The sequence below is a fragment of the Cynocephalus volans genome, chromosome 7 (genome assembly GCF_027409185.1).
Source record: "Cynocephalus volans isolate mCynVol1 chromosome 7, mCynVol1.pri, whole genome shotgun sequence".
Classification (NCBI taxonomy): domain Eukaryota; kingdom Metazoa; phylum Chordata; class Mammalia; order Dermoptera; family Cynocephalidae; genus Cynocephalus; species Cynocephalus volans.
In genome coordinates this window covers 101,020,771-101,035,790 of record NC_084466.1, presented here as the reverse complement: position 1 = coordinate 101,035,790, position 15,020 = coordinate 101,020,771, and the positions used below count along the sequence as shown (strand labels likewise).

General features: G+C 35.9%; 1 protein-coding gene across 1 annotated transcript in view; it reads right to left on the bottom strand.

Annotated features, from left to right (window-relative positions):
* Positions 1 to 13,824, bottom strand: part of DNAJC12 (DnaJ heat shock protein family (Hsp40) member C12) — a 34,909-nt gene extending 21,085 nt beyond the window's left edge. Inside the window, exons 1-2 of the mRNA XM_063103148.1 lie at positions 13,595 to 13,824; positions 4,770 to 4,848 (exon numbers count right to left, since the gene is read on the bottom strand). Of these exons, the coding sequence (XP_062959218.1) occupies positions 4,770 to 4,848; positions 13,595 to 13,672 (157 nt within the window). The 5' untranslated portion in view covers positions 13,673 to 13,824. The remainder of the gene's footprint in view (positions 1 to 4,769; positions 4,849 to 13,594) is intronic.
* Between the last annotated feature and the right edge of the window lie 1,196 nt (positions 13,825 to 15,020).

Genomic DNA, 15,020 nt, shown 5'->3' with positions numbered 1-15,020 from the left:
ACTGCACCCCTTGCAGTTCTATATTCCTGACCAGTCTCCTCTGAGTGATCCTGTGCTGATTGAGGGGCAGATCAGCTGTCCTTGCTGTGCCAATTTTCCCCACCACCCTTGCTCCAAACACTTCCCATGGGATGGGCCATGCACCAGTCCCTTGCGATGACTCACCAGCTTCTGAGTGGCTCCTTTTTTTCAGTTGTGGCTCCTTGCTCCTATGTGGGTCCAGGGGAACCCTATTAGTAGTCTTGCTGGACTGGGGGCCATTAAGACCCTCTTCTCTCCTACAGCCTCCAAGCAACTTCATCCGAAGGGCACAGCTGTGGCTTTTGCCAGCTCCTGCTCCATGAGCTCACCAGCTCCAGCCTGGAAGTGGCCAGGACTCAAAACGGTCAGAGCAGTTCCCTTTTCTCTCATCGTGGCTTCTCTTGTCTTCATGCACTCTGTAGGTCTCTCCTCCTCTTCCCCTGAGCTCTAGCAGCCCCAGCTTAGCTGTGGTTGCTTTTTAATAGTTGTAAATTGGTTGATTTGTGGGAGAGAGTGATGCTGGGGACCATCTATTCCACTGAAGTGGTTTTAAAGTAGAAAAACATTGAGACATTAAAAGATCAGTTAGGGGCTGGCTGGTTAGCTGAGTTGGTTAGAGTGTGGTGCTGATAACACCAAAGTCAAGGATTCAGATCCCTATACTGGCCAGCCACCAAAAAAAAAAAAAAAAAAATCAGTTAGCAAATGGAAAATTGCTCTTCTTTAAATATCCAAGTGTCTTTGAAGTTTGCATATCAGTAACAAAACTACCATCTCACAAGCCCTTAATTTAGTCTGAAACCTCCTTTCTTCATGGTCAAAGAGAAATTAATAAACTATTGATCTGAAACAGTTACTGGTGCACACACAAGAAACTGACAGGTGCACCAGCCGGGAGCTTTTGGGCTCAATGACCCAACTGCTATAGCACAACCAGTCCTGCTATATCACCCACACCTGGAGAGGGGAAGAGATATCTAAAGGCTTTGGATTTAGAGTTTTTAAAAATAATTTAGAGACAGATCTAATGGTTACTTACAAAAAAGAAAACCATCCCATTTTGTTAAATTTTTATCTTGGGCTGCAACATAAAAACAAGAAAAGAAAGTCCACTGAATCCTAATTGCCAGTATTCACTGAGCACTTCCCACATGCAGAACATCTCATTGAATCTTCACAGCAGATGCATGAAGTCATATACTATTAGTCTACCCATTTTACCTATGAGAATGCTGAGGCTCAGAGAGGTTGCCCAAGGTCAAGTAGCTCATACGTGGGAGATGGAGCAATCCAGACAGACAAGCCTGTGTTCATATCTACTACTCCATCACGCTAACGTATGAGCAATTTCAATGGCAACAGTTGAGACTACATTTAGGTATATATATACAAGTTTAATTTCTCCTACCTACAGTTCCTCTACAGGGTAGCTCTTCACCTTAACAAGATATGTTTCAAAATTTATTGATTATATTCTGGATTTCTATCAAGTTAAAATTCAGTATCTGGGTGAATTTATAAAAATATTTTTAGGCTGGCCAGTGAGCTCACCCAATTAGAACTCACTCTATAGAGCATCAAGGGTTCGGACCCCCATACTGGACAGCTGCCCAAATAAATATGTATATTTTTATAAGTAACCTTAATCCAAGTGTGTATAGAACCTTTTAAATTTTCAGAAAGTCATATTAATCTAAATCGAGTAAATACATGCCTAAATAGATTAAAAAAGAATCTTGACCTGAATGTTAAATCACATATCTACTGCAAGCCTGACAAGGGAAGATATTGATGTCTGTGTACCTACTCATTTTAAGCAATATTTACACAGTCCAGCGTTTCTCTGAACAAGAAGCCTTGAGGCAGCTCATACATGAAACCCTAGTTGCCATCACTATGGCAACTAGAAATGGTAATGATTGCACAGTGATTCATCATGTATCCTGAATAGAAATTGCTCCTCAGGGGCAGAGAACAACTCAGAATCACGTGTCACTGGAAAATAACCAGTTAAAGAATAACCTAGGGTGGTGGTGGTTTTTAAGCCTTTATCAAATTTTTATAATTTATGCTGGGACATCTATCTTAATATTAACTCTAGCTCAGAGAGGTGGTTAATATGTCTCCTAAAGAAATGTTCATGGATTCATTCATTCATATATTCATTCAAGAAATTATGCACAGCAGGTAACCTCTGCAGCAGGTGCTATGCTAGGTACAGGGCATACCACTGTGAACAAGACAAGCAGGGGGGCTGCCTCACTGAGCTTCCAGTGACTAACAAGCAAACAGGCAACAAGGAGACGATGAGATACACAGTCTGCTGCCTGGCGCACAAGGTGCTCTGGTCAGCTGGTACACATGGGACTTCCCAGAGGAAGTGATGGCTAAGCTGAGACCTGGAGCAGGAGCATGACCTAGCCCAGCAAAGCAGGGCAGGTAAAGGTGCAGGCCTCGGTGGTGCTCCAGGCAGAGGAAGCAGTTGGTGTAGAGGTCTGAAGAGTAGACAGAACAGGGAATAGGGCACATTAAGGACCCAATGTAGTTCTGAGTGGCTATAACAGGAGTTTGGTGGTGGAGAGAAAATGAGGGTGGAGGATAGAGAGGGTGCACAGCATGAAAGGACTTGTAACTAAAGTCCCAGCAAAGACAAAGGATGAAATATTGCTACACGAGCAATATGGGTGAATGTCACAATCATAATGTAAAGTGAAGGAAACCGCACAGAGAAGAGTACATATTGTATGATTCCATGTATATGAAATTCAAAACTTGGCAAAATTAATCAGTGGTGATAGATATCAAAAAATGGAAGAGGTTGCTGTGTTTGAGCAGAAAATGAAAAGGGATTTCTGGGGTGCTGAAAATGTTCTACATATTCATCTGGGCAGTGGTTAAACTGGTTATACATATGCACAAATTTATTAAGCTTGTACTTATGATTTGCTCACACTGCACACATTATGCTTTAATAAAAAGGGAGAAAATCAAATGACCAAAAGTAATGATTAACTATCTAACAAAAGGTGACTTCATATATTGGAAAATGATCTGTTTATACAAATCAAAGGGACCAATGATTTCTAGAGAAAATTAATAAAGAGCTTTAAGACAAGGAGAAAATTTTCTAAATAGAGTTTGGGTTTGTGCAATGTGGAGTTACAGACAGGTCTTAGTATCATATTTTCATTATAGAAAAATCACATATACATGCATACTATAAACATATAGTAAACATAATCATCAAACTTAAGATATAAAATTACCTTACCCTGAGGATAAAATCAGAGTAGGAGTACATAAAAGGCTTCAAGTGCACTGGTACAGTTTTAAGCTGGGTGGTACTTATATGGGCATCTGTTATAGTATTCTTTATCCCTTTTTGTATATGTTAAATCTTTTATTTTTTCCATAATTAAAAAGGAAAATCACTATTTGCAATGTGAAACAATTAAAGGAATACTGTGAGACATGAAATGAGGGTGGCTTACCTACAGCAGTGGCGGTGAGGTTGGAAGGAAGAAGACACAGAAGAGAGAGAGATGGAAGGTAAATCAACAGCACTTGGCAATCAACCAGACGCGGTCGTGAGGGAGAGGAAGGAGAAAGTTTCTGCTTGACCAACTGAACGGATGGTGGTGTCCTTCATTGAGATGCAGAAACACAGAAAAATAAGCAAGATTTTTAATGAGTCCAGTTTTTCACAGGGCAACTGAAAAGCTTCCAAATGGAGATTTCCAAGAAGCAGTCAAAACTGCAGGCTGAAGCTGAGGAGCGAGAACTGGACTAAGGAGAGATCTGGGAGCCATCAACAGAGAGCTGGTGATTGAAGCCACAAATTGGGACAAGGCTCCAGAGAGGAAGTGGGGAGTAAGTAAGCTCAGAAGAGAGCTTAGGAGAGAACCTTAGGGCAGCCGAGAAGGAGTCACAAAGGAGACTGAGAAAGAGCAGCCCAAGAGGCTGGAGGGAAACCGCGAGTGCACGTTTTCCCAGCAGCTCAGAGAAGAGGATTTCAACAAGGAAGGTATGGTCAATAGTGCCAAACTCTGATGCAATTTCAGGAAAGATAAGGACTAAAGAGCAACCACTGGATTTGGCAAGCAGGAAGTCCTTGGCCCATTTCCGAGAAAAGTGGGGAGAAAGTCAGAGTGGGATAAATGGAAAACTGGGGAGAAGGAAAGTGGAAATATTGACTGTCGACATTTTTTCAGGAAGTTTGGCTCTGAAATGAAGGAGATGGGGAAAGTGCAGGACAGAGACATGTTGCAGAAGAATTATTGGTTTTTCATATTTTTTTCAAGCTTGGATGACATAAGCATATTTAAACGATGATAACATGATGATGATAACGGAAAGAAACAAAAGCATCAACACATGGACATATTCAGGTCCTCCAAAACGAAGAAAACACAGCAAGTTCTCATCAAGAAAACCACCTGGTTATAAACATACTTCAGTCACATTAACACTCAATAGCTAGGAAATAAAGCATGAACTGGACAAACTTTAAACCATGAAGCAACACATTATAGAAGAAAGAAAAATGAGTGTTAAACAACTTCTATTGTAAAAGACTACACAGTCCTCTCCCCTTCTACCAACCCAACAGTGCAGAAAAAACCTTTGGCATTGAATGAAAGAATACATTTGAGCATAAGAGATAAAAGAAAATTAAGGTACTATTCAATGGCTTTTTGCTTCTATATGCTATTCATTTTCTTGAAAAATAGCCATTATTAAAGTCTTACCAGCCTCAGGGTTTTCAGGGTGCTTGTCAGGGTGACATTCCAGAGCTCTGATCTTAAATTCTGCCAGGATTTGTTCAACCTAAAACAAAAACTGGTGTTTAAAATAAGTCCAACTTAAATGGCACGAGGGAAGAAGTTGGACATCAGTCCTCCCAAAAACAGCCATGATTAACCCAACTTTTTATTTTGATCCTTATATTTCTATTTGCCTTTTTACCCTGAGAAATAATTTCCTCGATAAAGAAATTCAGAAAGCATCCGATAAAAACTCCCATTCAAACAGTAGTCTGTAATGACAATTTAACTTGCTACTGTATTTAAATGATGGCCGAAGACACCTATGAGCTCAATATATTTAAATACTCAAAATAATCAGATAAATTTCTCCTAAGAATATATAAAATATGCTTTCACATATCTGAATTCTTCAAAAATGCTTTGCCACAATTCATTATTTAGGGATGACTATCCCTGAATTATAAATTATAAGTTATAATTTATAAAGTATCCATTACAAAGCTCCTTCTTCCTGCATTCTAGCCCATTTCTTTTTTATGATAATTAAAAGAAAAAGAACATAATTTAAACCTGATCATTTTGTTACCAATTAGGTTGTTTAGAGATTTCGATTGGGAAAACAGAAACGCCAGCCCAAACTCAAATGTGGTTTGAGGGCCATCCATGACTTTATTTGATTTCACTTACCCATCTAATCCCTATTATCATGAATGACTAAGAGTTGGCTTTATTAATCCTGATTGCAATGACAGTAGCAGGAGACAATAATAGTTATGAGGCGCTGGAATCTGATTGCTTGGTTTTAAATCCCAGTTCTGCCACAAGAACTGTGGTAGTCTGTAAAACATAAGTTATGTTGCTTTTGGCAAGCAACATAGCTTCCATATGTCTAGGTTTCCTTATCTTTACATCCGATTAATAATATAAGTAGAGCACTTAGCAGAAAGCCTGATCATAATCAGAACTCTATAACAGTAGCTATTATTAAATGGCAGTGGTTAAGTAATTTGTCCAAAGTCATTCATTTAGTTACTAAAAAAACTGAGTTTTCTGTTAACTAAGCAGTCAGATTTTAAGTCTTGTAATCTTAACCACCATTTTATATTGCCAAATTCTACAGGCTTAGGGAACTATTATTGGGTTCCGTATTTACTCACCAATAATTAATGAAAGAAAATTACCTCTTGTTTGAGAAAGGAATTCTCAAGCAGCTCAAGTCAATATTGTAGTAAGATTCATGGGAGAAACATATTCTTATTAGCTCCATGTCATCCTCAGTCAATTCTCTTTAAAAAGTCTTCATGTTTTACAATCAAAGTCAGACTGTATTAAATAGGCATATGTATAAAGCCCGGACTAATAACTCTATTCTTTTCCTTGTTAAGCTTCTACTATGAACCTCTTAAAATAACAGAAAGAAACAGGCTTCCTGTTAAGAATTGTAGTTAATTGTGTTTCCTCTTCCTGGGGGTTCCCTTTATCTAGAAGTCACCGTAACCTGCTTTCATAGCAAATAAAATTAAAAATTAGATTTGTTTTTAAATTTTAAAATATTCAATATCCTAAAAAGTGTAGATCTAGCCAGTTAGCTCAGCTAGTTAGAGGGCCTTGTTATAATACCAAGGTGAAGGGTTCCGATCCCATACTGGCCAGCCACCAAAAAAATAATATCAATAATAATAATAATAAAGAGGTAGTAGTGAGCCTTTTTTTTTTTTTTTTGTGGCTGGTAGATAGAGAAGTCATTTCTTAATTAACAAGTAATTTACAAATACTCACAAACTCTGTTTGAAAAGATTTCTATCAATACAGAATAAAAATAAAAGTCTTTTTACCTCTCTTCCCCCAAGATAACAGGTTATATCCTTCAAGACATACTTTTAACACATATTTATGTATATACCTTGGGGTTTTCAAATAATATAAACAGATAAAATTATAGCTATCTATCAAAGGTAGAAAGTTTTGAGTTTTTATTGTTGCTGTTCTATTTTTTCATTCATTTCCCATGAGGAAACATTCTGATATGAGTCCATGGAAGCAAATGAATCCAAATGGTTAATTCTCTGAGTGATTGTTATTGTCTTTTTTATATTTTCTATTTTCTGCCAATGTCATATTTAAAAAAATAAGAATAGTTCATATCTGTCTTTCATTACTTCACAGTTTTATTGTCACAGTTATGACAAACTTCCTGTAGGGCTGGCTCCGGGTAAACTAGGAAAGTGGGTTAATTATCTAACATTTGAACACATTCTATTTATCTCCCAGCGTCCCCACCAGTGCCCAGTGCCAAGTCCAGTCCATGGTCAGCTGAGCCCTCCCTGTCAAGGTCCACTGAATCCTGCCTTCCTGATCCAGCGTCCAGTGGTCTGGAAAACTGCCTATCCTGTTGGACAGTAAACATACAAAAATGTTTGACTTCACTTGTAATAAAATAAATCAAAATAGCCAAAGGATGATAATGACCAGTGTTACTGAGGGTACAAAGAAATGAACACTCATGCTCTCCTGGTGAGGATGTAAATAGGTGCAAATTTTCTGAAAAGCAATTAGGATATGTACATTGAAAATTAATTTTTTTCCTACTCTTTGATCTGATAATTCCAATTCTAGGAATCTGTCTAAGAAAATAATCAGGGGTGGGAAAAGAATTTAGCTATAAGAAGGTTCAATTAATAAAATATAAATTTTAAACGAAAATCTGTGTCTAATTATGGGATGTTTGGTAAAGTTAAGTGTAATATAGGTATAGGCTGGAATACTTTCCAGTTATTAAAAAATGACCTTGGTGGCTGACCAGTTAGCTCAACTGGTTAGAGCATGGTGCTGATAACACCAAGGTCCAGACTTTGATCCCTGTACCAGCCAGCCACAAAAAAAATAAAACAAGTTAAAAATCATCTTGTAGTAGAATATTTTGAACAACCTGAGAAAATTTATACAATATACTTCCTACAAGAAAAGGTAAGTATTATGTGCAATATAAATCTATGTTTTATCTCAAAAGGGATTATGTAATGTATATGTTCATAATGGTGATAATAATCATAATTATTATTGTAACTAAGATTTATTGAGGCTTACTATGTGCCAGGCACTGTTCTAAGCATTTTACATATACTGTCTTATTTAATTCCCACAACTCTATGAGGTGGTTGCTATTATTATTCCCATTTTGCAGATTAGAAAACTGAGGCATAAAAAAATTAAGTAATTTTCCAAGGTCACACAGCTAGTAAGTAGCAGATCCAGGAATTGAACCCAGGCAGTCTAATTCCAAATACATATAAAAATACACATACATATGTTTACATACATAGATATAGTATATAGGTACAGATAATTAACATGCATATGTCATACTCCAAAATGTTAAACATTTATGTTAACATTTTTCTTTATGCTTTCTTTGTATGCCACTTTTCCTTACTGAGTGTATATTAATGTTAGAGCTTAAATTTTAAAACTTAAAAACTTATCTTTTCCGTATTCTGTTAGCACAGAATATGGTCTTATTTTTGGTCTATGCAAGGAAATTCTGTTGGGTATAATGGAAACTAATCTGATTCCCACTTGGGTGAATCTTCTCCAGCTCACCCCAGCCACACAGATACCCTCTGTCTCTCCCTCCGTGCATCTAAATTGTGACCATCTAGTAAGACTATTTCAAGCTCAATCTTTTCTCTGAAGTCTTTTCAGATATTCTTTCTTTAATTCCTGGTGCACTTACAGACAGTACCACACAGCACAGTATTTAATTGTTCTGAAATTGTTTCCTGTGTATTAATTTTGGCTCCTCAATTGTAGGTCAAGTTTTTTACACACTGGCACCATATCTCACCTTTTGTTTTGTCTTGTTTTGTTTTCTTTCCCTCCCCCCACCCCATCACTTCTAGTACTGGACCAATGGTACGTATTCAATACTTTATTATGGACTGACAGATATTACTTGAAGAACATCTGTCAGTCTATAATCAGACTGCTTTCTGAAAGATAGGAGCTTTCTGAAAAATGTGACTTATTCATTAAAAGAGTGAACTGACTCTGGTGATGGAAATTCATATGCTGCAGAACATGAACATGAAAAGAGAAGACTCATTTTAATAAGTGAGTTAATTAATATCCATCATTTCAATTCACTTTATTTGAAACTGAATTTTTCCAAAAAAAATCATTCTCATCAAATGGTTATTAATTAAAATATGAGCCATAGAAACAATTTTAGCCACAAAATAAATTATGGTTGTATTTGGATTATAACCCTTAAAATTCAATATCTATCCATTAATCCACAGTAATAATAAATAAATTGAATAAACAAATAAATATGGGAGAAGAATAGCTTTTCTTTACTGAAGGATTCCAACTTATAAATGTAAAACAAATGAGGTAAAAAGTCACCATTAGGCAAACAACTAGCAGTAACTGGTGCAGGCAAGATCCACCAAAGGATGCTAAACTCAGTGAATGAAAGTTTGAGGAGAAACAATATAGTCTCAAAGTATATTGCCCAAGATATCTGTTAATTACAAAAGGAAAAATAATAACCCTACCATGGAAAAACATGGGAGAAGAAACCTGACAAATACCACCTTAACCATGTAATCAAAGTCAACAACATATCAACGTCATGTACCCTAATATGATACACTGAGAAAGGCACATCACTTCTGTGGTGTTCTTTCAAAAATGCATAACCTCAGTCTAATCATGAGAAAATCTGAGACAAAGCCAAATTGAGGGATATCTACAAAATAGCTGACCAGTACTCTTCAAAGTATCCGGGTCATGAAAGACAAAAAAGGTAGGAGAAAGCACCAGATTTGGAGGAAGGTAAGGGAACATGACAACCAACTTTAATAAGGGCTCCTGTCTCGGATCCTGGAACAGAAAAAGAACATTAGTAGGAAAACTGATGAATTTAGATAAGACCTCTAATTTAAATCAGGGATTGACTGACTCTGGCCCACAGGCCAAATATGGCCTGCTGACTTTTTTAAAATAAAGTTTTATTGGAAGACAACCACAGTCATTCACTTATATATTATCTATGGCTGCTTTCTCAAAATGGCCAAGCTGAGTAGTTGTGACAGAGACCATAAGGCCTGTAAAGCTATCTCATGGCTAGCACCAGTTAAGGCAAGCAGGACATATAGGTTTAAGGAGGTTCGTTCATTCTCTCTCTCTCTTTTTCTCTCTCTTTCTCTCGCTCTCTCTCTGTCTCTCTGTCTCTCTCTCTATCTCTTTCTCTCTGTCTCTGTTTCTGTACTTGTGTAAGCCTGAGAGTTAGTGCCTCCTTAAATTTGCATCCTAAGCTCCCTGCTTGACTCACCCTAGTCCTGACCCTATCTATCTGGTCCTTTACAAAAAAATGTTTGCTGGCCCCTGGTTAAATTAATAGTATTGTATCAGTGTTAATTTTCTAGTTTTGATCATTATACTACCATCAAGTATGATGTTCACATTAAGGGGAGCTAGATTAAGGGTATACAGGAACCCTATGTTTTATTTTTACAACTTTTCTTTTTTAATGGCAGAGGTCAGGGTGGGTGGCCAAGATCTTTGGGCCAGCCCCTGACCTCACAGCTGGGTCCCAAGCCCACCATTTTTGCAGCTTTTCTGCAAGTCAAAAATATTTCAGAATAAAATATCTTAAAAATAGTGTGAACTATAAAATACAATAAATCTGTAAAGTTCCAAGTGCACAGTATCACTGTGAGGTCCAAACAGCAGCCAGAACCACAACCACAACTTACCACTCTGTGCTGCACTGTTCAAAGCACTTTATACATTGTGTCTTTTTTAATCCCCACAACAACTCTAGGGGGTGGGTATTATTTATCACCATTTGCAAATTAGGAACCAAGACACAGAAAGTCAAATAATTTTATCAAGTTCACACAGCTAGTGAGTGACAGAGTCAATATCTGAACCAGTTAGCTCAGTTGGTTAGAGCACAGTGTCAATAACACCGAGGTCAAAGGTTTGGATCTCCATACCAGCCAGCCATCAAAAAAAAATAATAATAATTGAACTCAGTCTGAAGTCAACAAGAAAGAGAACTAGAAAAAATAAGTAAACGTTTCCATTTATCAGGTTTGTGCTCAGCTTTCAAGTCCATGGAGTCTTCTTATCATTACTACTGAAAAAGTGACCAAATATTAAAAAAACAAATAAGATCCAAACCAAGGAGGATGCTTTACACCCCAAGTGTGTGGTGTGTGCATCGATAAAGACTTCAGAGGATTTTATAGCACGTGTCTTTTGTGTAAAACCCAATGTAGGGAGAAAAGGCTGACTGACTTGGGATCAAACTTTGGTAGATTTTTTTGAAATGGGGGATATGTTATTTTCTACAATACAGCATGGAAATCAGTATGTCATGTATGTAAAGTAGGAAATTATTCTCATTGTTTATTATCATGATTGTATTTTCTTAAGGATGATTTTTAAAAACCTCTGAGAAGAAAAAGCTTCAGGATTACTGCTCTAAAATCGTTAGAAAATACGTAATTTTACTTTATATATAATTAGTTTCCAACATAAGAAATAAGCTGTAAGAACTATATACCAATGCAAAACTATTTTCTGGGTCTCTCAATTCAACTATTATAAGTAAAATTGAAATTTCAAGTTGATTTTAGAGAATCAAATCAAGGAATATTTGAAGTAAAAGAAATTCATCCAATACAAATCAAGTAAAGGAAATGTCACACTAAATAGTAAAAAAAAAATGGCATATTTTTTAAATGAGAAGGACATCTATTTTTAAAGAGAGAGGATGGCTGGCAGGTTGCCAGTTGGTTAGAGTGAGGTGCTGTAACACCAAGGTCAAGGGTTTGGATCCCCTTGCTGGCCAACCACCCACACAGACACACACAAAAACAAGATAAAAATGAAAAGAGAGGATATTATATATATATTAAGAAGGGACAAAATTTTGACAGGTCATTTTATTAAAAACAGGGCTGTCTGGTTAGCTCAGTTGGTTAAAGCACAGCCTTATAACAACAAGGTCATGCATACGGATCCCTGTACCAGCCTGCCACCAAATAATAAACAAACACATATATAAATAAATAAATGATTGTTATCTAGATATGCTATGCCATTGACAGATCAGTGAAAAGACATCCAGAAAAGGGAATGTTGAGACAGAGAAGATGGCTATGCCTGGTAAATGAAATGAAACTGTTATAAACATTATGCATAAACAATGGGATCATTTTGGGGGGAGTCTCTCTAAAACTAATCCTCCTTCTTTGTAGACTGAGACGACAATAGCATAGCGACAAAAGACTGACAAAATGGGTCAGGAGATTTATTACGGGGATATAATGACCTTTACCTTATAACCTAGGATATGTTTTTAAAAACCCAAATTGTTAAACTTAACAAGTTAAATTATATTCCTTTGATTTTAAATAGTTTCTTCAAAAATTATTTGGTAATAGTATAATCCGAAATGTAAATAACACATATGGTCAAAATGGTAACAAGCTTTCTCAATTGCTATAAGCAAATCACCACTAACGTAAACAAGAATAGCATTATCTAGAGGAGAACAGGCAACTAAAAGAGCATTAGATGTTGTTCTGTATGCATGTATTTTTTTTTAACTTCAAGATACCTAAGATAACTTCCTCAGCATGGTAAAACTAGATTTTAATCCTTTGTTTCCAATATCACATTCTATTCTCAAAACAAAACAGTACATTTGGTTACTAAACTCTTGCCTTCATAAAACAAGAATAAATATTTATTGCTTTAAAAATATCAATATTAATAGATATATTTTAATAAAAATAAATAAAAGTATATACATTATGATATAAATAATATGAACATATTTTAATAATATGATTTAATAATACATAATTCAATAATGAATATATTTCACATTCATCTCAACAGTATTTAAAATATTGAAAAGTTGCAAATACATAAAATATTTAACATTAAGAGAATAATTTAATTGTGGTAATGCCATAATACAAAACATTTTGCAATCATTAAAATGTGTGTGAAGAATGTTTAATAGTATGGAGAATCCTTGTTATAATGTTAATGGATAAAAAGCAGGAATCAAAATACATGTATAGTAAAAAGACTGGAAATCAATATGCCAAAATATTAACAGGAGATAGAACTATAAGTGATTTTTCTATAATTTAAAAAAACTTCTACAACCTTATTGTTTACACAGGAACTTTAAAACATTTAAAACTTTAAAAACATTATTTTATTATAGATCCAGTGAACAGCTACACGGTTTTCACACATTTTGTTTCAGAAACCACCCTTTCAAGAAGTAATTTCTATCACACAATTTGAGATATTGTGATACATAAAAGAATGTTCCTTGTTTTATAATTTAACTGCTCACATAAAACTACATATTTTAACAAAATATTTTACATCACTAATTGGCTAGAAAATTTTTTCATCTCAGTTAAGTATGAATCACCATAATAAAGATCTCACCTATGCTATGAAAAACACTGCCATCATCAATTACCATAAAATTTCAAGTATGTATTTTAGTATATTGTGAAATAGAGGGTATGATCATGTGCCTGAATACACATACATAATCAGAAGCTTCCATAAAATATAGCCATAGGACATTATTCAAGTAAAGACCCAACACACATTTAAATCCTTAACTTTCTCTGAGCCGAAATTGCTTTAAAATAATAAAAGATAAGGCTTTTAGGCAATGTGACTAAAAATTCAAAGTTAAAACCTTAAATAAAAACTTGAAATACTGTTGTGAGAAAGAACAGCATTATCCACTGTCTTACCGAAGATAGTTCATCACATCCCAGTAACGTGTAGTAATCTTCAGTATCTTCCGACCTGTAATTCAGTATTGCATCCATTTAGATTACTAAATCAGCTCTTTTCCTTCGGAAACAAGACGCACAGTGAGCTTCAAGGTAGCAGGAGAAACCTCTTTAAAATTGAATTACAGCGACGTATTCCAAACGGCAAAAACTAGCTTTAGGGCTGGCCACAATCAATACACCAGATGTCATCCTACACCTTTGTCAATACTATCTCTCATTGGCTGTTTACAAAAGAGAGAAAAACAGACCACGTGCCTAACTTTGCAGTGCTGCCTGGGATCTGTAGTTTCAGTGTATGTAAGTGCTGCACATGAACCATTCATTCCTCTTTGAGGTTGATAAAGACTGCCCGTTTGTTACAAACTCTCCAAATTAGCTCTCTCTCCATCTCCTGTCTCTTTTTATCTTTTTCCTGTTTTTTTTTTTAAGAGACAGTAGAAAATTTGAAGCAATGTGGTAAAGTCTTGGGATTTGTGAAATATGTGTACTGGGTGCTTTGCCAAATGTTTAAAATATTTCACAATTTTAAAAATAGTTTAAGAGTGGAAGGAGATACACTAGGATAGCAAATTTTCATTCATTTAATAAATATTTATTGAGGGCCTATTTTGTGCTCAGCAAGATTGTAGGGAAAGGCATTGTAAGTAACACAGTCTCGATTTCTATGGGACTTATCTTCTGATGGAGGAAGACGGACAAGAAACATGCAAAGAAATAGGATGATTTAAAATAGTGATTTGTGGTACTTAAGAAATAAAATAGGACAGTGAGAAGGAGAATTGCATGACAGCCTTGGCTGTATTGCTGTGCCACTTCCCTCAGGTTGACTCTCTCCAGATTCAGGAGTGTCTAGCCGAGGGTGGGTCCAGGGAATCTGTGTTTCAGTTCATTTTGCCTAAAAAACAAAGCTCAGATCTGGGATTGAGAGAAGGTGAGTGGTCAGGGATACAACACTTTATTTAGCTGCCTTGACACTTTAAATGCCCTTATAAATTATCACCTTGGAAAAAACAATATTTTTTTCATCTAAACCACATAGATGCATCTTTTTTAAGGTTTATTTCTGAAGAGAAGCAAAAAAAAAGCACTGAAACACCATTTTTACTAATCCTTCATTATGTATGCTCTCTTACTATAATAAGTTCGGTATGGAATTTTAAAGTACAATTTTTTTTTTTTTTTGTAGCTGGCTGGTACAGGGATCGAACACTGGGCCTTTGGTGTTATCAGCACCACACTCTAACCAACTGAAACAGCCCCTTGTACAATTAATTTTGTTTTGGAAATTTCACCACATCCTTTGAGGTATTTGGAGGTCTACTCAGGTATCACAAAATCTTGATCGGAATTATTGACGAATGGCCTTTAAATCATGTGAGGT